Below are 25,230 nucleotides of genomic sequence, written 5' to 3'. Positions count from 1 at the left end.
CAAAGGAGGCGGCAGAAATACAGGTTGCGTTCCGCCGCTTCTCTCCACCATACAAATGGTTGAAAATGAGCTGTGAAGTACACTACACGCTTAAGCGTCTTACTCAAGACAACTTTACGTTTGTGATTCACTTTCCGGCTCAATGAAAATGGGCCCCTTTGTCTTGTTTTGCTCCGAAGCCGCTGCGCCTCCGGTGCCAAGGGGATCTGCTCAACTGATCGATCGCCAGCCTCTCTCAGCTTCCACTGAGAAACAGCTTCAAAACCTGCAAGGTGTCTCCCACATACCCCTTTCAATTGCCCTTCTGCCTCTGACCCGCTTTCATGTTAAACACGACAAATAACATGTTTAGATTATCATCAAGATGATGCATTGCCTCTTTTGAGCATTCACCCACCACACCTACACAAAACCTGCAAGCACAGTGTTTTATTTTACATCCATTGGTTTTTTAAAGTTTTAAATATAACAAGCAGAGAACATATGCAGAGACAGAATGCATACAAAGAAGCATGTCACGCTAATAGCAATTCAGATGTCACCACTTCAGCGAGATTCAGGGGAAAGGAACTACATTTCAATAGAAAATCGGTATCTGCATTTGTGGACAAATGTAAATGGACAACTAACCAAGTCCAGGGATGAACTAAGAGGCAGGTGCTTTGGACACTCCTCTCAGCCTGGAACAGAGTCAGTCACATGACATATCAGACAAACCTGGCATGTAACTGACTCATCTTTCCACAAGTTTATGGATATTTTCCAAGTTCTGTCTAGTTATGACGCGGTCATTTCTAGCAAAGCATTCAATATCACAGGGGATGGTGGGAAGAACCCACTCACCACCCTCATTCCTCAGCATGACAAACTTTAGTTTGGATCTTGGATCATCCCCTCACTGCAACCCTCCAGGAGTACTTTGGCCCGGTTCATCCAGAGCCAAGTACGTAAAACTGAGTAGATGACGTCCATCAGAAGGGCCCAGCATTAATCGCCAGGCCTCCACTGAACCTAGTTCAGTGGCGGCCTGAACTATTTATATCATTAGGTTTTTTCAATTTGATACTGAAGTTTGTGACTCTGAATAGTACTTCCATAGGATTGTTAGTAGACACCAGGAAGCAAAAAAAAACCTGGAGCATCAGTCCTTGAGAATGTCTATGCACATGTTAGTTGAAAGGAACACAACATTGCAACCTTTTGCATCCTAATACCAATCAACTAATCACATCAATTTCAAGGCACTCTTATTAGATTTCGGATCATGGCCATTTAATGCTTGGAATGTCTGTGAAATTTACCATCAAGATTAATCACGGTGAAAGTCAACTTTTTCAACGTGGACACTAGACCAAAGTGGACAGAGAGGACAATCTCCGTCCACACATGTGGCCGAATGAACATTACTATTGATCAACAAAGACTAGATCGAAATACATGGAGGAATAAGTATTATAATGCTATTTAATTGGCGTCACTTAACCCCGCCCGGCCAAGTTAACAAATTCCCGTCAATGGTCATATTGTTCATATGGAGGTACCTAGTGACGCCTTAATTCTCAGTATCTTTAGGAGCCACTGTGCTGTAAGGAATCATTAACACTTAAAACAATACAGAATTGGTGTGCCAACATAACAGGCAGGGCAATAATCATGCAATCATTTGATCGGAGCATCTGTGATAATGCAATTTGGTAACTTACATACCACACTGATGTCAAAGCAACAAGGGGTGTATTCATGCACAGAAAAAGAAGAGGCACATCGCAAACAAACTAAACTCACTCGGATGGAGATTGATTAAGGTGCCACATATCGGTCTGCGGAAACAAGCGCAATGCTAGGTTGCCTCTCATTTGGGTCCCCACTGCTGATCATGCAACATACAAACCACTAACACAACAAGCTGTACAGACCATGATTGACTGAGAGAGCCGGCATACTGGGTCAGCAGCATTCATGGTAATAGTCACTTATCTAATATGTGCCAACGCCCTAAGTTCCTTCTACTCGATAGCACTGGCACACAGCTGGCGATCAAGAAGTGATAAGTGGCTCTACAGCATAGTGTTTGTTGACTCAGTGGTATCTCCAGGTTCATTGAGAGTGCTGAAGGCCACTGTAGGTGTCTGGATGTAGTCACTGCCTTGGTTTTCTTCCCCATCCTCACCCTCATCATCATCTTCATCTTCCTCTTCTGAGTCATCTTCCTGACCTTCCCCAGCCTGTTCGTGTTCATTGATCATGACCACCTCATCGGGCTCTATGTCCCCTTTGAACCACACAGCCTTGTAGCTTTCGTCATTGACCCTCCGCTCCTTCGTGAGAATCGACTTCACCTCCTTGTCATTGTCCAAGTCTTCCTGCAACTGCTCTGCGGCAATGAATGCTGCTGGGATGGCCGCTCCCAAGTTTGGCTCTGCCGTTAAACGCACTGCTGCTCCCCTGCCAACTGATGAGTCTGTTGTAGTTTCAGACACGTTGAAGTTCAGATTTAGAACCCCATCCTCATTTTCGACTGCAGTTGAGCCTGAGATTGTGGGCTCCACTTCCTCGTTGTCAATAAGTCTGTTATTGCTGTCATTTGTGTCTCCGGATCCTTCTGAGGACTGAAAGAAGATGGAGAAGTATAAGCACAAGACTATTTTACAAAGAGGGTAATTTACCAGATGTATGGCTAATGTGTTGTTCAAAAAGTACTTCTATCCTTGGTGCTGGTTTAAGCCATTTAATTGGTCTGTGTGTGTGTGAAAACCAAGATGGGGCAAGGTTTGTAAATAGGGAAAGGGCATTTCAGAACCTCTATCTGTTTCATTATAGTCCGTCCTCTTTTCCTTTACCCTAGACATGGAAGCAGTTAGCTAATTTCATGTGAACAATGAAATGAGTCAGAAAAGCCTTTTGTGTCTCAGACAATCCATCCATGCCCCACATTTACTTCCGCTTCGTGCTTTCATGTTGTCTACATTATCATCGCCCAGGAATGTCAAGGCCTTGATTCGCAACATACCTCAGAAGGTTCTATGTGATTTCAGCGTGGAGATTTGGTCGAATCCAAATCCATCTATTTTTTTTTTCTTTTAAACAATGTGTGTGGGGGCAGACCCACTGTGCACCTCTTCGCCTCTCCAACTTAATTATTACCCTTACCCTCCCCCCACATATATTTGCAGCCAGATTCGGTCAAACAAATTACATTGGATTTGGGTTCGACCAAATGTCCTGCAATGGAATCTATGCCACTTTTCTTACAGAAGGATCATTGGGTTAAGTGCTCCAATGATGGTATGCCCTACTTGGGTATCATCCCCAACTACTGGCACATGTGAGTCTATAGATTCCTATAGGGCTTTAGCTGTAAGGGCAACTACTCCACTGTCGCTTAAAGTGACTGTACACATGCATGCCACGATGCATGCTAACAGGCAATGTCTTATGCTGAGTGGTCAGGAGGGGTTATCCACATACATAGTTCACATTATAAGTTCTCATATCGCGCCTTAACTTAAATTTGCTCCATGTGGAGCAGGTGATCCTGTGGTTCCAAGGACAGGGTATGAAGAATAATCTGTATACAGAATACTGAAGGTGGCGTAGAATGGGGAGCAATTACACCAGTACATAATGGTGATTGCAAGATGGTAAGATAGCTTTGTGGATCGATGTGTCTGCTACAGACATCTGTGGGTAGCCATTAGATCACAGTTTACATACCGGTGGCACAGGTGTGACATTTCATGAACCCCTGGTTGGTAAACATGGGTACATTTGAGTTGGGTAATACACGTGTCGTGGGGGTGCTCAGGTGAGACATGTAAACAAGTTATAACTTTTATTTTCGGACATTCAACATCACTGTTATTCAGTGGCAGTCATTGGTTGCACCAAACTCCTTATGCAGAACTTCTCCAACCCACCAGCTGTGCAAGTTATCAACTCATTTCTGTCCATGCATAACCAACTCATTGGGCCTCATTACGAGTTTGGCAGTAGCCATGCTGCTATTGGTGGCATGGCTGCCGCCGAAATCACGTCCGGGTGCTCAGAATGAGGAATTACCGGGCCATTCCGAGTTCGGAAGGCCCGGTAATTCCTCCCTCCAAGGACCCAGACACGGTCCTTCCCCATTCCCATTTCAGCCCCCATTGGGCTGAATGGGAATGGGAGAGGGAGCAAACAACGGGCCATTACGAGTTGGCCCGTTGTTTGCTCCCTCTTCCCCTCGCGGGACCTGGTAAACATGCCTGGTTTGACCAGACGTTGCTTACCATGTCCCGCGAGGGGAACTTGTAATGCGGCGGTACGGGGATAACGGCGCCGGCACCTTTTACGGCGCCGTTAACCCCGTACCGCCAGGGTCGTAATGAGGCCCATTGCCTTTTATGACACTCGGGTCAGAATGCGAAGCAATGATCGACCCCTTACCTTCATCTCATGGGCGTTTGGGTGTCTGTCAGTTAAGCCATGAAGAATGTTATGTAAAAGGTAGATGTCTAGGAAAGTCAGCCTGAAGTAACACCATCTACAATGAAATCCACTGTATAAAGCCACACCACATTCAAAAACCTTCATCCCGCCTGCTGGACTGCAAAGTGATTGGACTGTGTGCCAACCTTCCAATTCCACAATCGTCTACCTAGTGCTCCCATTTATGCAAGGCTGTCTAATTAGGATCCCACAATGTCGGGGAAGGGCTGTTGGTGAGGCTGGTGCTGGATTCAGGAGGAAGAGGTGAGCTGGTAAGGTGGGATAGATGGCAGGAGTGGTAGTGTCCGAGACATTTCAAGAAGCAGCAGCGGTGAGGGCCGCAGAGGGCGACTAGTGAACAGATAAAATGCCAAAGCACAAATATTTCAACCCATGCTCATCCAAACTGAATTTCGTGAAAGAAAGACGCAGAGAAGGTGGGACAACGCCCTGACCCCAAAACCAACGCACACGACACTGAAAACAAAAAACAGGACTTTTGGGCTGCTCAGTTCAGCCAGCTGTATCCAAAATCCTTTAGTAATTTATAGTGGTAAAAGATATCATCTCCCACCTGACCGCCCCTCTCTGCCGAACAGACCCTCCTTATGCAGAAGTGGTTAAAGGCACCTATGATAAAACCTCTTGAGCACCTGTATCAAAGTCTCGGGAGGATGGCTCAGTGGCAACGTGCTCGCCTTGGAAGCAAGACGACACAGAGCAACACAGGTTCGATCCCTGGGTCCGCGCTTAGAAACCTCTGGGTATTAAGGCCGTTATGAATAACCTATCATATCATATCAAAGTATTCTTTCCTCTTCTGTTTAAGAAATCACAGACTGAGCCGCCCACCCTCCCTCTGTGCAGCTGTTCACTTCCTGATAGGTCTCAACTATAAATCAGAAACACTTGGACTCGGCAACACATATTTCCTCAACAGTGACCCAGGCCATCCTTAGACAGCTGAGCACACAGGAGAGCTCCCTGCGGTGATCACACTCCGGCTTATCACTCACTTGAGGAAGGCATGCACCATATTCCCCAGAGCGAGGCACCCCTTATGTAACAGCACTCATGTGAATGGCAGAAGCATGCATGCATGGGAGCTTGAATTAACACCACCTATCAAATGTGAAGATCACGGTGGGATTGGCAAAGTGGCCAAGTCAACGGCTTGCTGGGGCGTGAGGGTGCTTAGGAGAAACTGCCAGCAACAATGGAAGCCCTGTTCAACCAATTGCTGAAGACAGAAGACTTGACTGGGGCTTGAAGGAGGACAGACTTAGTTAGCCCTGTTTGCAAAAGGAGATCTATGAAGGAGTTTGCAAACTTTAGGCATGCAAGCCCTATCTTCATGGTTAGGAAATGGGTCTTATGAAAGATCTGTAGGTCATCATTAAACATATGACTGTAGGGTCCATGCCAGCACTGTGTCCCAAGGTTATGCCTTGTCAGACAAACAGAGGTGTTGAAGACATGAATAGTGAGCAAGGTCAAGGAAGAGCCGTGACTATGACTCGCTAGTATTACAGCACGGACTTTGATACTACACGCTCCTAAGGGTCCTGCATTGGCCAGAAACTAATGAAGTAACTGGAGACCCAGAGTCCGAAACACGAGCTCTAAGTCACATCCTTTCCACAACATTCATAGGCGATGTTGCAGAAACACTGGGATGGAAGGCATGACTCTGCAAAGATGGGCAATACATTCTGCAGCAGGGTTGAAATCTTGGTGGAAGGAGTGACCAAAATGATGAACTGAAGACCAAATGAGTTAGTCAAGAGGTAGTAACTAAGATTCATTTGCACCCAGGAAAGACAGATTATCCAATCAGAATCTGTCTTTCCCGGGCACGATTCTGTAATCACCACCTGCACCCGCAGCATACAATAGAAAAGGGACTAGATCCCTTTTCAAATGGTGGCAGCCACTTGTTTCAATTTTTTTCAATTTATTTATGGATGCCTTCATCCTAAAGGGGACCTACTTCTGTTCCCATTTTAATTGCAGTGGCTATTTTTTTACTCTTTCTTTTCTTTTCCTCGGCAGATGAACTCACTCACTCTGCGCTGAGCTGACCTAATGATAGAAAGGAGGAAAAATAAACATTTGCACCCCAGTTAAATCCCGGGGAACAAATGGTTTTCACCTCCACGGCTTGGGGTGTGGAGATGGCTGCTAACAGCCCACAGCCCGAGCCGAGGCCCTCGCTTCGCTCAGGCCTACCAGGTCTCAGGCTGGTGGCCCGTTACCGGCCATGCCCGATCGCCTCACCCCAAGGAGTAAAAGCCATATTTGCCGTAAGGTCACATCCTTGCGCTTGTGCAAGGTATGATGTGTGGAGAAGTTGGCAGTGGTAGTGAAGAATCCGGGGGAAGAACAAGTAAGGGAGGGAAGAAGTAAACACTATATACTGACTATACATATACTATACTATACTAGAACTGGGGATTAACTCATAACTGTAAATGCAGTGAATTACAACATTTATAGGAATGAATAACAACATTCATGGCCCCACCACATGGGACCAGCCACCGTATGGGACTGAGAAGAGTGTTCTAACTTTGAGGAGGGTGAAAGCGGTGTATGACATTGAGAAAGACGGAGAACGAGTAATCTTAGAGAGGAGATGAAGGGGAGTGCTGGTGGGAGCAATTTGTCGGTGTCGTCTGAAAGGGAGGAGTTGTGGCTAATATGTCACCTGTTTCAACACAAGTTCTATCTGCTTTGAGATGTCCAAGCCCATCTTGAAATATTCTTATAGTCTTGTCCACCAACGTGCTGAGACTGAACACCAAGATGTCTTGGCATCACACACTGAGAGATGGGACACCTGCTCGCAATGAGCGCTACTTACCATACATTTTAGCTGGCAACCAGTCAGTCCACCGCCCTACCCAGATCTTAAACTTCATGAGAAACAATTGCACTTACAAAGGTCCCGTCGGTCTCAGAATTTCTTTTGAACTTGTGTCCGTACTGCTTGTGGATGAGGAACCCAAGGAAAGCCAAGCAGATAAGCAGGACGACCCCCAGTGTAGCGCCTACGGCAGCCATGTCTGCAGCAGAGTAGCCAAGCTGGGAACCAACGACCGGGATTCCTGGAATGGGTAGACGCATAGAGATTAATGGAGACATTGAACTCGTTCATGAGGTCCAGTCCATACTCAGTTCTACTTGACAAGGTACCAAACAGCATCCAAATCTGTGCATAACAACATAGAAAATTTATATTTTAATCACTCGACACGGACAATGTTACACTCTAAAGAAAAGCAAAATAATTGTGTGTGCTGAAGTAGGCTAAGGTTGTGTAAAAATGAATCTTATTTCATTATTTATTGGGTATTTGTAGGGCGCCTATACAACAATAGTGTTTCCAGGCGCCACAAGACAAAACGTCGGGAGGGAAACAGGGGGAGTAAATAAAGAATAACAGTAACAATTAATAAACAATAATGGCCCTACTAGCCCTTGTGACATTCGGAACCTGCAAGTGCAGCGAGAAGTGCAGGAGAGAGGGAAGGTAGAGGGTTAGGGACCAATGTATGGGCAAGTGCTAGTGGGAGCCCAGGAGGGGAAGTGTCGGGGGCGCCAAGGAAGCAGGCAGCTGGCTAAGTGCTAGGCCAGAGATTTTCCAAGGGGGGTGGGGTGGTGCCAGCCTCCCGGAAGTCAGGCGGGAGGCCCAGAGGGCAGTGCTGAGGGGGGGTGGGTGCTGGTGTAAGACTCATGAAGGACCAGGCGCAGTGGGGAAATTAGCTGGGGAGGGAGGGAAACAGGTAGAGAAAAGATGTGTTGAGAAGTTTCCAGAACTTAAGGTGGTCCGGCTCACGTCTGAGAGGGGCAGGGAAGCTGTTCCAAAGTGAGGTACCAGCCCAAGAGAGAGATCTACCCCCCACTCTCTGCTTGGAGAAGTGTTTGATCAGCAGAGAGTTAGAGCTAGAAGATCAAAGCACTCTAGCGGGGAGGTATTTAGGGAGAGAAGGTTGGAGATAACGGGGTGCCAGGCCGCAGAGAAGCCTTGAGGATGATGTAGAGGGTCTTGAATTTGATCCTTGCGGCCGCCTGGAGCCAGTGGAGAGATTGTAGAGCTGGAGAGATAGGGTCCCTGGGCGTGAGGCCAAGGATAAGTCTTGCAGCCCTATTCTGGATTAGTTGAAGGGGACAAAGGGATGAAAGAGGCATCTTGTGGAAGGGGCTGTTGCAGTACTCCAGTCTTGGGAGGACCAGAGGTCTGCAGACATTGTGCTTCTGGGGGAAGGTGAGGAAAGGGAGAATGCCTCTAAGGAGGTGAAGCTGAAAGTGGGCCTTCCTGGCAAAGTTTAAGATGTGAGGGGTGAAGGAGAGAGAGGAGCCGAAGATGACAAAGATGACCTCAAGATTTTTGGCCTCAGTGGATGGTGAAGGTAGAGGGCCCAAGGAGGGCTGTCAGAGGGCTGGAGGGAAACTAATGAGAAGGATCTCAGTCTCACTGGCATTAAGATAGAAATCACTGGCCACGCACCATGCCTGAATAGCAGTCAGACGATTGGTAATGAGAGAGGAGGAAGAGGAGGTGATAGAGGGAAGCTTGAACGAAAGCTGTGTATCATCAGCATTACACTGGAAATTAGGAGAGAAGGAGGAGATAAGGTGGGCAAGAGGGGCAAGGTGAAAAGCCTTGGCGAAAGGATAGAGCCCTGGGGAATGCTGCAGGTAGAGAGTGTGGTGGTGGAAGTGAAAGGGCCCAGTTGCACCCGGGAAGGACAGTTAGTTAGGAAGAAAGTCAGCCAATCCAGTGCCCGGTCCATGATACTGGGGGTATCGCGAGGGCCGTTTTATGAAGATAGAATGGTTGACCATGTCAAAGACTGAGGAGAGATCGGGGAGAATGAGAATGACAGGAGAGTTGGAGGCAAAATTTGCAAGCAGGTCTTCACTGTGTTCAGGAGAGCAGTTTTGGTGCCTATGGATGCCTGAAATCCAGACTGATGGTCATGGAGACAACCAGCAAGTTTGGTGTGATGGATCAGAGTTTGCCCAGCAAGGGAGCAGTAGAGATAGGGTGATAGTTAGCCAGGCAGGAAGGGTCAGCAGACAGCTTTTTTAGGAGAGGGTGCACAAAGGAGTGCTTGAGGGATAGAGGGAAAGAACCAGTGGCAAATGAGTGGTTACAGAAATCTGCTAGGGCCCGGTGAGAGAGGAGAAATTGTCCTTAATAGTTCTGGAAGAGCGGGCGGGGGGCCACCTATTTTGATGAGACCTTCATAGAGCGGACAACTTTAGAGACCTTATCGGGTGCAATGGGCAAGAAGAAGAAGAGTATGGGGGCAGGAGGGGGACCAAGGGAGGCAAGAGGGCAGGAGGGAGAGTAGAGATATGGGTGGAGGAGAGTGAGGACAGAATGCCCTGTGTTTTAGATGTGAAATAGGAGGACAATGCAGTGCTAAGAGCCTGGGGAGGAAGGGGAGAGGTATGGATTGCAGTTGGATTGGCGAGTTTCTTGCAAATTTTGAAAAGTTCGTCCGTGTTGTTTGTGGCTCCAGAGATGCAGGCTTGAATGTGGGCCCTCTTCTTGGAGCGGATGGAGAAACAACATTCCCTTTGGAGCAGACGACAGGCCAGTTTGTCAGTGTATGTGCCCGAGGGCTGCCACTTCCATTCAGCAACTTTGCACTTACACTTCAGAGAAGCTAGATCTGATTCATACCAACCATTACGCTTGGAGGCAGGCTACGGGCGGATCCTCATGACAGGGGCAAGGAGGTCAAGGGTATTAGAGATGGAGAGGTGAAGGTTAGCAAGGACTGAGTCAGTGGGAGAGTCAATAGCCGAGGTCACAGGGGGGATGAAGGTGGTGGCAAAAGCAGCGACTGACATCCAATTCACCTGTGAAACGACAGTGAAGGACTCTGGCAGTGCGCGAGGAGGCTCGGCAAAGAAACTGAGGGGCCCCAAGTGGGAGGAGAGAATGGGCAGACCGGGAGAGGGGGGTAGTGTGCGGTTTAGAGATAGGGATGTCAGCAGAGATGAAGGCATCCAAAGTATAACCTGCTGAGTGGGTCGGACCAGAAGGAAGAATGGTAAGGGAGAGGGAGTCACAAAAGTCATGGAAGAGTGAAGTGGCTGCTTCAGGAGGGTCAATGTGGTTATTGAAATCTCTGAGGAGGAGGCGTTTAGAAGTAGAGGTCAAGATAGTCAGCCCATTCAGAGAGGAAGAAGGAGACTGGGCCAGGGGGCCTATAGATGGTGGCGAGGATAAATGAGAGATTAGGAGAGACACCAAGCCTACAGACCAGGCATTCAAAAGAGGAGTAGGTATGATAGAAGCAGGGACCCACTCAGGGAAAATCAGGGCATCTCCACCTGCAGAGCGGTTGGGCCTGGGTTTGGAAAGGAGCTTGTAGCCCTCGGGAAGGAGAGTGTCAAGAGCAGTTACAGAGCTAGCATTGAACCACGTCACATAAAGGGTGAGGACGTCAAGGTCAAAGTCTTCAAGAAGGAGACAGATGTCAGAGGGGTGTTTAACAGCCGAATGAGCATTCAGGGTAGCTAGTGGAGCTGGTTGCTACCTTTGAACATTTTCCGAGGAGGGGTACAGGGGCATGGTACTACCTTCTGTGGTGGTGAAGAGGTTGGAAGGGAGGAAGAAGGAGAAATGGCAGGATAAGGGAGGAAGTTACTGAGAGATGGCAGGTGCTGATCGAGAAGGATTAGATTAGGTTGAGAATCCTGGCCCATGACAGTGCCATTGTGAATACCATGCACGTGATTGTTTTATCTCTGGTTTTTTTTACTGAGGGTGTATGTTTGTTGAAGAGATCTGTATGTGTCTAATTAGTTGATGTATAATAAAAAGGACATTTGTATCTCCCAAATTAAAATGGGGATTTACTTTCCCCATGGCTGCTGAAGGAATTTGACCATTTCCAGAAATCACTGAGAACAGTTTGCGACTGTGCTGGCAGGAGGCTGCCCAGTGGCTTTGGATCACAAGCTTATGCCTTCTATGGCACAGAACTGGTCAGCATGGCATACAGACAAGCATAGGTAAAGTCCTTGCACCTGACATCAAGTGCTCGAGAAAGAGCCCATACCCTTACTCTTCACAGAAATGCAATGTTTACCCTAAGCATGGACGACAGAGATTGGGATGGCTAAGCATTTGTTGTCAAGGGGAGCACTTTGCACTTAAAATTGTAATTTGTACTTTGGGACCATAATTGTTTGTATGCATTTGTATGCGCACGTATGAAACCATTGTTTGGGGAACCACACAATAATGGATAAAAAGAATACATTTTTGGATTTATAATTTGTTGTGTATTTTTCGCCAACCTTAGACACACCTTCTGTTTTATTATCATGATTACAAGTCCTAGTGTCTCAGGTTGTTAATGAGGCAAACCTACCTGCTGGTTTCATATTAAATGCACAGCTGCTGGGTTGAGTATGTTAACTTAAAATCTGGAGTACACTGCAGTTTTACACACACCAGAGTGCTTTGTTATATTGTTGTTTCCATCATGGACACTTTGCCATTCACAGAGGACCAGATAGCTTCGGCCATCAGTGGTCCATCATTTTTTTACATTACTAACGCAGAATGGAGGGACAAATCTAAAATCATGATGTTGCATTAATCAAAGTAAAAAAGAAACATTTGAGGGTACTAATGCACAGTCACCTTCTGAAAGAATATCTCAGGGGAAACATAATCACCTCGAGACTACTAGTTAGAAAAGAACCATGTTTATTCTGGGATGATGAGGAATGCAAACTTAACTTCTCCAACATTGGCACTAAATGTAGCCGAGACTCGATGTTGCTAACTATCAACATGGCTATTATGGCCAGTGATATAATTAAGGAGGAATTAGACATGGCAGAGGTCACCGTCCTGGAGGACAACAGGATACAAAATGCAAAGGACAAACTAGAAGTTATATAGAAGCACCAAGATGTATTGGACAGGACAGCAATTCGACCACTCAGGTTGGCACGGTCCTCAAAAGAAAAACCAGGTGACTTTTTCAGACTCTTCTTCTGGTTCAGAGTATGGGGAGGAGGAAGGAACAGAAGGAGAGGACATAGGCGTCCATTTTTAGGGAGAGGCAGATTCCGACAGAGAGGGAGAGAAGATCACCCGATGCCTCCACCACAACAAGCCTTGCCTCACATAGAGACTCAGGAACCTTTGAGAACGTTTGATACCAGGAGAAGGGCATACAGGAGATAGGGGGCAAATCTCCTATCGTTAATATTTTTTTTTTTTAATAACTCTGTTTATTGATTTTAAACAACAAAACATAAGAGACATATAAGAATAAGACATGAATCAGCAGTATACATGTGGAAGGCAATCTCAGCAGTATACAAGTTGAAGGCAATCGTCCATATCAACGGGGCCCGTAGGGCCGAGGACCAGAAGACAACAAGACAACAATAGGACCAGGCAGGCAAACAAGGCAAGCATCACTACCGGTGCACCCCCACCCACAGAGCTTATTGAGCATCTAGCCATTTGCCCCATATTTTCTCGAATTTACGGGGGCAGCCCCTTGCATTATAGATTCGGCGCTCTAAGGTAGCACCTCGGTCCAGCTCGTTACTCCATCGATTCAGGCTCAATGGTTCGTCCGACCCCCAATTGGCCGCTATAAGCCTTTTGCTCGCCCCCAGCGCCGTTGCCAAGAACATTTTTTCATGTTTGGACAGGTCTACTTCCCCTCCAATGCCCAATAGTACCATCTTGGGGTCCCTGGGAATTGGTGTCCCCAGAGCGGCTGAGATTGTATTAACGCATTCCACCCAGAAGGCCTGTATCACCTGACAGTCCCATATCATATGGTAGAAGGTGGCGGGTTCAGTTTTGCATCGGACACATGTCTCGTCTTCTATTCCACCCCATCTGGCCATTGCAGTGCGCGAGTGATATGATCGATGTAGGATCCTCAACTGTATGAGCCTAAGCTTGGATTCTATCCCAATTTCTCTGGGGGACATTAATGCTTCTACCCAGTCTTCAGGTTCCAGGGGGCCCAGGTCCCTTTCCCACTTTGCCTTTAGTCCGTCGAGTTGTGGAGTCCCGAATGAGCTAAGGGCCTGATAGAGGCTGGAAGTGACCCTAGAAGAGATGTACTGCGGGAGAATATTGGTCTCGATGGGGGAGCAAGGGGGTAGGACCGTCGTGTCGGGGAATTGGGCGCGGATTGCATGGGACAATTGCGCATGCCGAAACCGATCCATGGGAGCCAGGTTGAATCGTTCGCGCATGGTCTCAAAGCTCAAGAGGCGGCCCTCTTGTATAATTTGTGCTAATGTGTGTATTCCTTTGGTCAGCCAGTGACCGAAGGGGCCCATTTTTACCAGTTCTGGGAGGAGCGCATTGTGCCATATGGGTTGCGACAGTGTTGGCTGGCCTTCCCAGCCGATTAGCTTGTGAGCGGCCCGCCAAGCTCTCCGGATATGATGGGACATTTTGGGCAGCGCCGGGAGTTGGTCGCGGGTGGCGTAGAGGATTTGGAGCGGTGTTAGTGGGGACATGGTCTCCAGCTCTATACGGTTGTGTGGCTGTGTGGGGTCTGCATGTATCCAGTCATTCACTACTCCTATTTGTATGGCCAAGTAATAGGTGCGTATGCAAGGTAACCCGATGCCTCCCTCCCACACCGATCTCTGGAGCGTGTCAAGGGCAATCCTGGATTGTTTCCCTCCCCAAAGCAATGTGCGCAGATTCTTGTCGATGAGTGCGAAGGTTTCCCGGGGGATGGGGAACGGGGCGTTCTGGAGGACATACAACAGTCTGGGGAGGGTCATCATTTTGAATAGTGCGGCCCGGCCCATTAGAGACAGGGGGAGAGATTGCCAGTGGGGGATGTCTCTGATGAACCGCTCTATTACTGGTTGTATATTAAGTCGGGGGAACCCATCGAGCGTCGGGTCAAGCCGTATACCCAGGTATTTGAATTCCCTGATAGAAACGTGATATGGGCAGGTCTCCGGGATCGCAGGCTCACCCCCCTGAATCGGGAAGAAGATGGTTTTGGCCTCATTAACCTTTAGGCCTGCAAAGGACTGATATTCCCCGAGTATGCGGGAGACCACCGGGCACGAGACACTTGGGTTACTAAGGTATATGAGCAGGTCGTCCGCATAAAGCGAAAGGCGGTCTTCCCCCCCTCCCGGCCAGACGAAACCATTCCAGTTGGTGTTAGCTCTAAGCTCAATCGCTAGTGGCTCGATGGCCAGGAGGAAGAGGAGTGGAGACAGCGGGCACCCCTGCCTCGTGCCCCGACCCAGGGGGAATGGTTTGGAGGACATGCCGTTCACCCTCACCGTGGCCTCCGGGGATGCATATAACAGTTTTACCCACGATATAAATGTCTGCCCCAAGTTCATCCTGGCCATGATCTCCCACAAGGCATCCCACCCCACTGAGTCAAACGCCTTTTCGAAGTCCACCGCCAGGAGGGCGAGTGGAGCTGGTATCTCCTTTGCCCTGGATAGCGCCAATTGGACCCTGCGCAAGTTCATTCGAGTCGACTTATTGGGCATAAAACCGCATTGGTCCGGGTGGATTAGGGTCTCAATCACTTGCAGTAGTCTGTTGGCGAGTGTTTTGGCGAGGACCTTCGCTTCGCCATTAATCAGGGATATCGGGCGATAGGAGGCACATTCCTCCGGGGGTTTCCCCGGCTTGTGTATGACCACTATGCATGCCTTCCTGAGGTCTGGGGGAAGTGCTCCTAGTTCCCTGCTGCGTAGAAACATGCGGTGCATGTGGGTGGGAAGCATGCTACCAAGGCACTTCCACGTTTCTGTTGGGAACCCATTGGGGCCCGGAGTTTTCCCGGGCTGGAGTTGTGCCAGTGCATCCTGCACCTCAGTGTCAGTAATATCCGCATTCAGGAGGTCTGATTGGTGCTGCAGGAGTGTCGGGATTTCGATGTGGTCGAGGTATCGGGAGGGTTCGACTGATGGGTTCCCCGTGGGCGGGGTGTAAAGATTTTTGTAGTAGGTGGCGAATGCCTCGACGATATCTGAATCTTCCGTCAGTAGTGTCCCATCCGGAGATCTGATTGCCCTAACGTGTCCCCTGCTCTGCACGCGTCTCTCCAACCAGGCCAGTGTCTTATTAGCTTTGTCGCCCCTTTCATATATTTGGCTTCGGACTAACTGGTGAGCATTTCGTGCATTGTCTAGGGACAGGTTACTGAGGGCGGCCTGCGCCGTGAGCATCGCCTCCTTTGCTTCTTGGGTGTTCTGTATGAGGGTTTGTCGCTCACACTCCAGGACGCGTGTCTCTGCATCCCTGACCTTCTGGACTTGGCGTTGTTGGTAGGCGGAGACCTTGGAGATAGCCTCCCCTCGATCGTTAATATTTTTGATAGAGAACTTTCCCAGGATGAACTCAAGGTTTTGGAATTGGGACTCTCTTTTGTCCCAATGGAAGAACTTACCAAAATGACAGCTGAATTTGAAAGAAAGGTGAGATTAAAGAATGTCTTTGAAGATGTTAGCGAGCAGCGCCAGACTACCGGATTTACCCCTTTTCATCTGCCTTTCAACTTTGCTCCCACATCCAACATGGTCTCCAAAGAAGTATTGACTTTTGCGAAAATCATTCTCAAAGGCCTTGATTCCATAATTAAAACAGAGAATCATATGAGGAACCAAAACCTTGGAAGCAAAACAAAATGCCACACACAAATCAATGCAAGAGGACACTAAAATCTTTCTAAAAGGTGTGGATAAAGGGAGAGGAAAAGTGGTGATGAATGCATCTAAATATGATGAGGTGGTTCTCAAAATCCTCAAGGAATTCTCACCATTACCAATGCTGGCATGGAAGAAGGGTTATTTTCTTCCAGGGAATTTGCATTTCTCACCCTACCAATCCAAAAACACCCCTCTTTTATATATTACCCAAGATACATAAGGATCTCACCAATCCACCTGGGAAATCCATTGTATAAATATGTGGCTCCATATTGGACCCCTTAGGAAAATACATAATTACTTTTTTCTAAGACCTCTGGATAAGGAGATGCCTACATTTTTGTCGGATACCAGGGATGTCATCAACGACATAGAGAGTTTTCCATTCAATTCTGAACATAATCTTCTCATCACCTTGGATGTGATCTCACTGTATTCGAACATTCCCCAAGGTGAGGCAATTAGAGTTTGAAGTGATTATTTGAAGGCCAGACATACCCCACACAATTTCCCTACCAGCTTTACCCTAGCCCTGTTAGAAATAGCACTGAGCAAACATTTCCTCAGGTTTAGAGATAAATACTTCTTGCAAATAAAAGGGGCAGCAATGGGGGCTTCTTTTGCGCCCAATCTAGCCATTCTATATATGGCGAAGTTTGAAGAGCTTCACATCCTTTCGGGAGTAAATGACACTCCAAGGCAATACTGTGGTACAAAATATTCATCGATGGTATATTGATTGTTTGGGATAGCACGGAAGCTGATGTTAACTCATTCTACACCTGGATGAACCAACTCAATCCAAATGTTGCTTTAACATAGAAAGGAACAACAACTAGATTCCCTTTCTTGATCTTACCATTTACAGCCATTGAAAATAAACATACTTTAAGTTTATACAAGAAACCAACAAATAGGAGCACAATATTGCACAACAACAGCTTCCATCCCAAAGCATTGAGTCAAAACATTAATTTCGGTCAATTTCTAAGAATTCACAGAAACTGTACCAAATAAGAAAACTTTATCTGTTAGACAAATCTGTTCTCAAGAAAATAATTCCAACACTCTATGTGTGACCACCTTTTGCAGACATAGCAATGAAATAAAAAAAATGTATAAAACTGGCATATATATCACATCTGGACAATGCAGACATGGCAAAAACAAAGAGGTGATGGCTGGAAGGTTTAGAATGAATCCTGACCTCTGGCATTGCTCTGGGCAACCCTCCAGACCATCGTTCTTCACCTACCAAGCCATTACAGAAGGGGAAAGACCATGTGCAGATCAGGCCTAGCCCCACCCCAAAAGGGGCAGTCCAGCCCGAACTGCTAGGTCACATCCCTTCTGCACGAGACCACAAGCATCCCCAAACATGTTTCGGTCTTGTTGGGCCTCATCAGTGAGGAGTAGCTTGGGTCTCTAGGCCCAGCAGGCACGAGACCCACATCTGGGCATACCCGTCCCACTCGGGGTGACATAGCAAAAACAAAGAGGTGATGGCTACAGACATGGAACAGCCACTTTTTGCTTTTTCAAGGGGGCGAAACACAAAGCAACATTTGGTTAAAGCGGACCAACAATCTAGTTAACCTATTTATAATCTATGAAAATGTTTTGGTTTACCCAAGATCACAGGACATTACCCCTGTGGAAATTGCTTTGTCTTCAATTTAAAAAAAAACTCTTTTGATGTCAATGGAATAGACTGGATGTTTAAATTTCACAGCAATTGTAACAGCATGCATGTTATATAAGTAATTCAAGATCTATGTGTAAAAAACCAGCAGACAGGCTAAAACCAGAATCATTGAACATGGATCCAAAGTCAAGACCAAGACAACCACAGCTCCGTTAGTGGAGCATTTTCTGACACATGGACACAGTCAGGATGATTTAAAATGGTGGATCATTGACAAACTCCACACAAATGACAGCAACATGAGAGACACACTGTTGGCTAAAAGAGAGGAATTTTGTCTCTACACTTTACAGAGTTATCTTCATGGTGTTGGGGACAGACCCCCAGGTATGCCAGAGGGACACTGGAAGTCTGCGGACTTGGAAGGTCCAACAACATCCCCCACGATACACAGAGGACTCAGTCAACTGAAAGTTCAAACTGTGGTTTATTACAGGTAAAACCAACAGGGATCAGCACATGAACAAGAAATATTCATGCACATCTCGCTCTTCATTGACTCGCAGGCCGGCTTTACTCCCAGATGGCTTCAGCACATCGTCACAACTTGGGCCCCTCTCCAGAAAACCTATCGGGCCAAATGATTGGGTATTGAGTATTCTATTACCTATATAGGACATTATAGATGTTATTCTACTGGCCCTCGCATGTCAGGTGGCTGGCCTGTTCAATCCCCAAGTCACTAACTATAACACTGTTGCAATGTTGTGGACTTACCATTGGTTCTTGCCCATTTCTACCCAGCCCATGGGTACTAAACTGTGATTGGCTAGAGCTGACGTCGCCAGGCCTGGGACCCGCAAAGATTCTCAGCTTACTGTGCACCTTTTCAAGGTAATTAGAAGGATTATGTGGCTGTGTTGTAACTTGTGTGTGCCACCTTTGCTTATGAGAGTGCTCTCCTTTTCAGGACAACACGTGTTACATATTGTTGCATACTTGTTGTCTGTGTCTGGCAGCCTGGGACTGGCTCTCCTGTACATTGTCTGCTTTGGCCACGTCACATGTTCAGAGACCACAAATTTGAGCTGTGCAGCTCTGAATTATGAGGATTTATTTGTATTTCCTGCAGCTGGTCCCTTTGTCTTCTGGGGATTGGAATGTCATCCGTATCTCTTGAACTTGGTTGTGGGTCCTGTCTCACACGTCTTGCTCTCTGTCCAGCCTGAATTAGCTCAGCTTGTTTCTTGCTTAGAGGCCTGAGTCCTGCTGCAATATTTCTAAACCTTATAATGCAGTTTCGACAGTCTCCAGGCTGTACTACATTTCTGTAGGCTAGTCACAATTGGCTCTGCCAGGTCCCAAAGGTTCTCCTGCAGTTCCATAGGGATATTCGCTTGTAAGCATCTGCAAGCTCTGCTCGGGATCTCTTGCTACTTGCAATTTCTGCCTTGCTGTGTTTGGCTAATGGCAAAAATAATAAAAGCAATGACAGTATGTCTATGTATCTGTCCACTAACCAATGAACTGTACACTCATGACCTTCATGTATTCCAGTGAGAGTTTGTATCCTGATGTGCGGATGACAGCTGTGCTTCATGTCTAACACTGCTATGTCGTGGTGTCTCTACAACATAGCTTCTTGGTGTTTCAGAGACACCTGCATGGACAAGCTGCCCATGCAGGTGTCTCTGATCATGGCCTGTGGCTCTTCATCCACACATGGATAGATCTGTATATCCTTGGTCAGTATGGCTGGCTGAGGGTATACCTCTCGATGTATTTATCAATCATAGGTCCATTGGGAATTCGTCCAAAATAGAATGGGTGATTGCAGTGTTTTCTGGCCTTCTTTCTTGTCATGAATTCAGTAGGAGGGGGGTGGTGGCAGGTTTCCACCTCTGGTCAACCTGTCGACCACATCCTTATACAACAGTCCTTTTGCTCTTGGCTGCCATATCTTTGTTATTCCTCTGAGTTGCCCATAGTAGTTTGTGTGATCATCAAACGACCAGTTCATGTAACAGCACACTCCTTCCGGGTTACACCAAACCCACTTCAGTTCATAGTACTTTGCATCAAATGGGTTGTCCAACTTTATTGCTCCAAGTGGGAACAGTTCACATTGCGCTATTCATTCTCTTATCTTGTTCCTTTCCGCCAAAATCTTGTCCTTTGCTCCTCCTATATTCAGTCCATCAGGACCTGCATCCCAATAGCTTCCTCCACTGTTTTCTTGCACCTTGTCATGCAGATTTTAATCCCACACATTGATGTTGCTGCCAACACAAGTGCTCCCATTATCAATTTTAGTCCATCCGACAGCCGTGATGACATCCATGACCAAATGTACGCTATCCAGCTCTGTTCCTTTCCTGTCCCCCTTGCTTCTTCTTCCATTTTGGCATGCATCCGCACCAGTTGCACCACTGAATCTGATAGTGTTCCGTTATCTTCATCATTGGGAGGAATGAATGTGCAACAGGATCTCCCTATCATTGCACAAACTCCTCCTTCCATCGCTGTTAGGCGGTCCAGAACATATCTATTCTGGAGCGCCACCACCATTATCACTCGGAGCTCTTCTTTTATTGCATTGAACCCATTCACTGTGGAATTGATAGTCACCATCAGCTCCCGGGTGATCTGTAACCACTTCGCGTTTGTGTACATCTGTACAGACCGTATTATTGATGCAAAGAACATTTGCATCCTGCTGAACAGCCTGTCTTCTGCTGGAATTTCATCTAGTGCTGTCTCTGATGCCTCTGAGAAGTAATTTCCTACTCTCTTTGCTCTGCTCAGATCAGCTGGCTTCTCTGCCTTGGCTGTTGGTGCCACTTCGATCAACCTCATCTTTCTTTTGTTATTGTCCATTTTCGGTATCTCATCGAGTTTCACATGCTTCCTTGGCAGGACCAATGAAGGCATGTTGATGTGTACCAGGGAGCAAACTCCTAACAGTGGGGTTGCAGCTTTGCGTATGCCTTCAATAAGCACGCCCATTAGTGATCCATCAATACTGCTGCTCCTTCCTTCACCTGCATGTTGTTCAATGCTTCTGTAACAACATTCTCGCCAACTTCAACTTCGCCATTCTTCTGGTGGCACAGTGCTGGTGTCTTCATAGGTATTATTGGCATTGAACCAGTTTCATTTTCCACCCATGTCAGTAGCTTGGCACTCGTTTCCCGTTCTTTCAGGCACTTGCTGTTTTCTTCCTGTACCTTGTTCACTGGCGACTGTGCTAGTGTCAGTGCTTTGCTTCCCACCACTCTATCCTTTCATCCATCTTCTGTGTACACTTGGCCATACACTAGTATCTGTGGTCTTTCCCCACAACCTGGCTCTCCTCCTGCCTTCTACACTCATGTCCATGGACATGGTAGTTCCTTCAGGGTAATAGTCTTTGTTTCTTCTTTTCCACGCCCATCAGTTATGTACTGTATAGCTTCATCTAGCTGCCAATAATTGTTCATCATGTCTAATGTCTTTAAGTAATTATCTTCTTCATACGGGAATGTAACTTTAGGACATCCATCTCAGCATTGCTGTCTTCCCTTGAAATCTTCCTCGGGTTGTCACCATTGAGAGATACATTAGGCATTGTGGTCTTGCTGCTGGTTTTTCAGTTGCTATGAATGTTCTGTACTCACTCATTGCATATGAGATTAAGGAGCAGACATAACAGCTCTCCACAGTGGTTTCCTTTCCTACTTTGGTCATGTGTTTGTGCCACATATTATTAGACACTCGAACAGTGTCAGTGAGATACAACCCCCTTCATGTCTTTATCAACACTGCGCTTACCTCTCCTTATCTCATCAGCAGTGTTCTCCTGTCCACCTGACATGGTTGTTCTACCTGCTCGGGTTGGGGGAATGTTAGTAGAGGGTACAGCGGTAGCACTAGCAATGCAAGTAATTTTCCAAAATACAACTTTAATAATACTGCTAGGAATAAGTAGGACCAAAAGAACCATCAAATTTTTTAAAATGTCATTCATTTTCACTTAAGCGGCTCGGTCTTTGGAGCCTGAAGATATAGTTGCCCGCCTGAAATGCGTGAAGAATTGTGGTATTTTGTTAGTATTTGTAAATACTCTTAAGCCCTGTGGACCAAATAATCGCTAATGGCGAATGCAAACACTTCTTCCCACACTTTTCTTACTGCTGGGTCTCTCAGTGTGGCTAAGACGGGAGGATCCCCATGCTCAAGCTGTGGGTATGTTTGGGTCAAGTACTCTATAAAGGCAAGATAGTATACAACGGGGGATCGGGCTCAGAATCTGCTGGGTCTCCTCACAGCATGGACAAATTGGTTTGAAAACTATCTGGGTGATGGGCAGAGGGCAACATGGATATGAACAAACAGCAACAGTTACATCGGCTTTCACATAGATTGTGTCCGGAAAAGACAAAAAACAAACAGGCAGTGTTCCCTAATCTATGTCCAAAAGGAGTCCGGTCTGTACTTCTGCTGCTCGCGAGTGTGTGACCATTGGATGTCCTCCTCCTGGCCGTGTAAGTTCAGAATGTGCTTGTAGCTCTCGTAGGTGTTGAACGCTGGCCCTGTCAGTCAAGGTGACTTTGTTGCCGGATGAGACCGCTGCTTTGTACGGCGTGACGTCAGCCAAGTGGTTCTAGACCGGCTTCCCTTCGAGTTTGACAGTACGTTCGGCCACTTTCTCCATGACGTGTGGACCCGTGAACCTTGGCGCATTCCAGCGCCTGATGAGTCTTGTGGTGTGCTGTCACGGTTGCTCTTTTTGCTGTCTTCTGGGCCTCCCTGGTATCATTGTATCTGGCGAGAGATAAAAGAAGCGCTAGCCACCAAAGAAGTAACATAGTCATGCATCTCTTGCCCTAACACATCAGCACTATTCTCACAATCCTTCAGTGCTCTTGTGGGATGAGCCAGGGTGAGATGCATGTGCCATCCCGTCACCACCTCATGGGGTGTTAAATTGTGGTTGAAACCACAGTTATTGTGCAATGCAAACTGTGCGAGTGGTAAGCAGTGCAGCCAACCTTTTTGTGCTCTGCTGCGTCTTGGCTATGCACTCCTTAAGGAGGCCATTCAGGCATTCACAATCCCCATGTGCTTGCAGGTGGTACACGCAGGCAAACTTGTGTTGAATGCCCAACAATGCTGTGATGTGCTGGAACATTTTATTGGGGAAGTGAGGCCCATTGTCAGACCACAGGACCTCACACACGCCCCATCTTGGGAACACTTCCCTGACCAGGAACTTAGCCGCTCTGAGGGCATTTGCATGCAAACAAGGGCCTGCCTCAATCCACCTGAAGAATGGGCATACAACCATCATCATGTAGTGGTAACCTTGGCAAACCTGGATCATGTCTGATTAATCCATATGAAAATGATGGTGTGGCCCTACTGGATTCGGTATGGCTCCTCTCACAACTCTCAGAGTATGCCCTGCTGTAAACTGCTGACAAATCAAACAATTGCTCACAAATTCAGCCACGTGTTCCGCCAAATTAGGAAAGAACCATATTTCCTCAATGCGTGTAGCAATGACCTCCTTCCCTGTGTGTGCTGGATAGTGCAATTGTGTCAATGCAGTGGTCAATAACGCTAGTGGCATCACCACCTTCCCTGTATTATCCAGCCGCCATAGGGCATCTGTCGGAGACATTGTGCATCCCCTCCTTGTCCACAATTCATCCTCTTCCCTAGTTGCAGCTCCCTGCAACTCCATGATCGGGGCTTCTGGCAGTACGTTTTACCCTTCCTTAAGTACCATATTTCTGTTGCACTGTCGCGCATTTGGAGCACCTCCTAGTTCCCATGGCTCCCCAAAATATGCTGCGCATTTTGCCTCAAAGTCTGCTGCTTTGTTTCCCCTTGAGATGGAATCTTCCCCTTTAGTGTGTGCTTGGCACTTCACTGTTGCTACCTGTCTTGGATAAGCAATTACTTCAGTCAATCTGCTTAGTAAAAGTGCATATTGTACTGGAGTCCCGTCTGCCCTTCTGAACCCTCTCCTGAGCCACCATGACAGTCCAGAGTGTACTGTGGACGTCACATAGGCAGAGTCAGAATATATTGTCACTTCCTTCTCTACGCTGTGTTCCAGTCCTAGTATTAGGGCCACTAGTTCTGCTGCTTGTGCTGAGTAATGGGATGGCAGTCGCGCACTGGCTACTACTTCACTTGTCCCGTCTTCATCAGTCTCACTACTGCAGTCCCAGTATGCCTAATCCCATCTGCCTGATCAATTGTTGAAGACCTGTCAATGTAGAGCATGTCTCCCCCCTCAAGTGAATCCTCCTGTACCTTGCGAGTGTCACTGAACATCTCTATGTTTGCAGTACAGTCGTGTGCATAGTCTCCTACCTGTAGGACATCTGCTAGAAATATTGCTGGGTTGACAATTCTGCATCTTACTATCTTTAATCCTACATTCGATAGTATCACCTCATACCATGATGCTCGCTGTGTAGTCAGAGTGCTGTGCTCTTTGGCTTCTGCAGTATCGCAAAGAGGGCCTGCTCCACGTAAAGAGTGGTGGTGCACCCCATGGTTATTGCTACTGACTCCTCCACTGAAAATGCGGCAGCTGCCAATGCTTGTTCACATTGATAGTGTCCTCTCATTACTGGATAGAGTTTCCCACTGTAGTAAGCTATTGGCTTGTGTTCCATGCTTGTCTTGCTTTCATCACTACACCATCAGTGTGAGAGAATAGGAAAAATTCCTTTTTGTAGTCTAGGATCCCTAGCACTGCTGCTGTGCGTATTGCTTCCTTCATTCCCTCAAATGCCTCAGTCATCTTAGTGGTCCATGTCACTGTCTTGTTTCCTTATGTGCTTTTTTCAGGATGCCCAGTAGTGGCCTTGTGTATGTGCGGTAGTCAAAGATGCATGCTCTGCAGTAGTTGCATAACCCTAATGATTGTTGCATTTCTCTCACTGTCGTGGGCTTAGGTGTCTTGTGTAATGTCTCTGCTCTCTCTGTGGTGATCTGTCAGCCATTTTGGGATATTGTCTGTCCAATGTATAGCACCTCTTTCTGACAGTACAGTAACTTGGCTTTGTCCACCTTGTATCCCTTGTTAGCTAGCATAGTCAGCATATGTACTGAGTTCTTCCTACACTGATCTTCTGTTGTGTTGCAAATCAAAATGCCATCTACGAACTGTAAGACTGTGCTCTCCATCTGTATGTTGCTTAACTCCATCTGTATCACTCTGTTAAAGATAGATGGTGACTCACAGTACCCTTGTGGGAGACAAGTATGTTTCCACTTCCAGTTTCTATACATAAAGCTGGTTAAGTCTTGTGAGTCTGGGTGTAGTGGTACTGAGAAGAATGCATTCTTCAAGTCAATGGGCCTCATTCCGAGTATGGCGGTAAGGGATAGCGGCCACCGATAACGAGACCGGT

At 47.0% G+C, this 25,230-nt stretch overlaps 1 protein-coding gene across 5 annotated transcripts in view; it reads right to left on the bottom strand.

Annotated features, from left to right (window-relative positions):
• Nucleotides 1-420: 420 nt before the first annotated feature.
• CDHR5 (cadherin related family member 5) overlaps nt 421-25,230 on the bottom strand; it is a 317,423-nt gene continuing 292,613 nt past the window's right edge. For all 5 annotated transcript variants that reach the window (XM_069624043.1, XM_069624044.1, XM_069624045.1 and 2 more), the window contains 2 exons: nt 7,408-7,574; nt 421-2,609 (listed from right to left, as the gene is read on the bottom strand). In XM_069624043.1, coding sequence (XP_069480144.1) covers nt 2,058-2,609; nt 7,408-7,574 — 719 coding nt within the window. In that variant the 3' untranslated portion in view covers nt 421-2,057. The remainder of the gene's footprint in view (nt 2,610-7,407; nt 7,575-25,230) is intronic.

Source organism: Ambystoma mexicanum, chromosome 11 (genome assembly GCF_040938575.1).
Source record: "Ambystoma mexicanum isolate Mex_15411 chromosome 11, UKY_AmexF1_1, whole genome shotgun sequence".
NCBI lineage: Eukaryota > Metazoa > Chordata > Amphibia > Caudata > Ambystomatidae > Ambystoma > Ambystoma mexicanum.
The sequence above is the reverse complement of the archived record's forward strand: the minus strand, read 5'-3'. Positions and strand labels throughout refer to the sequence as shown.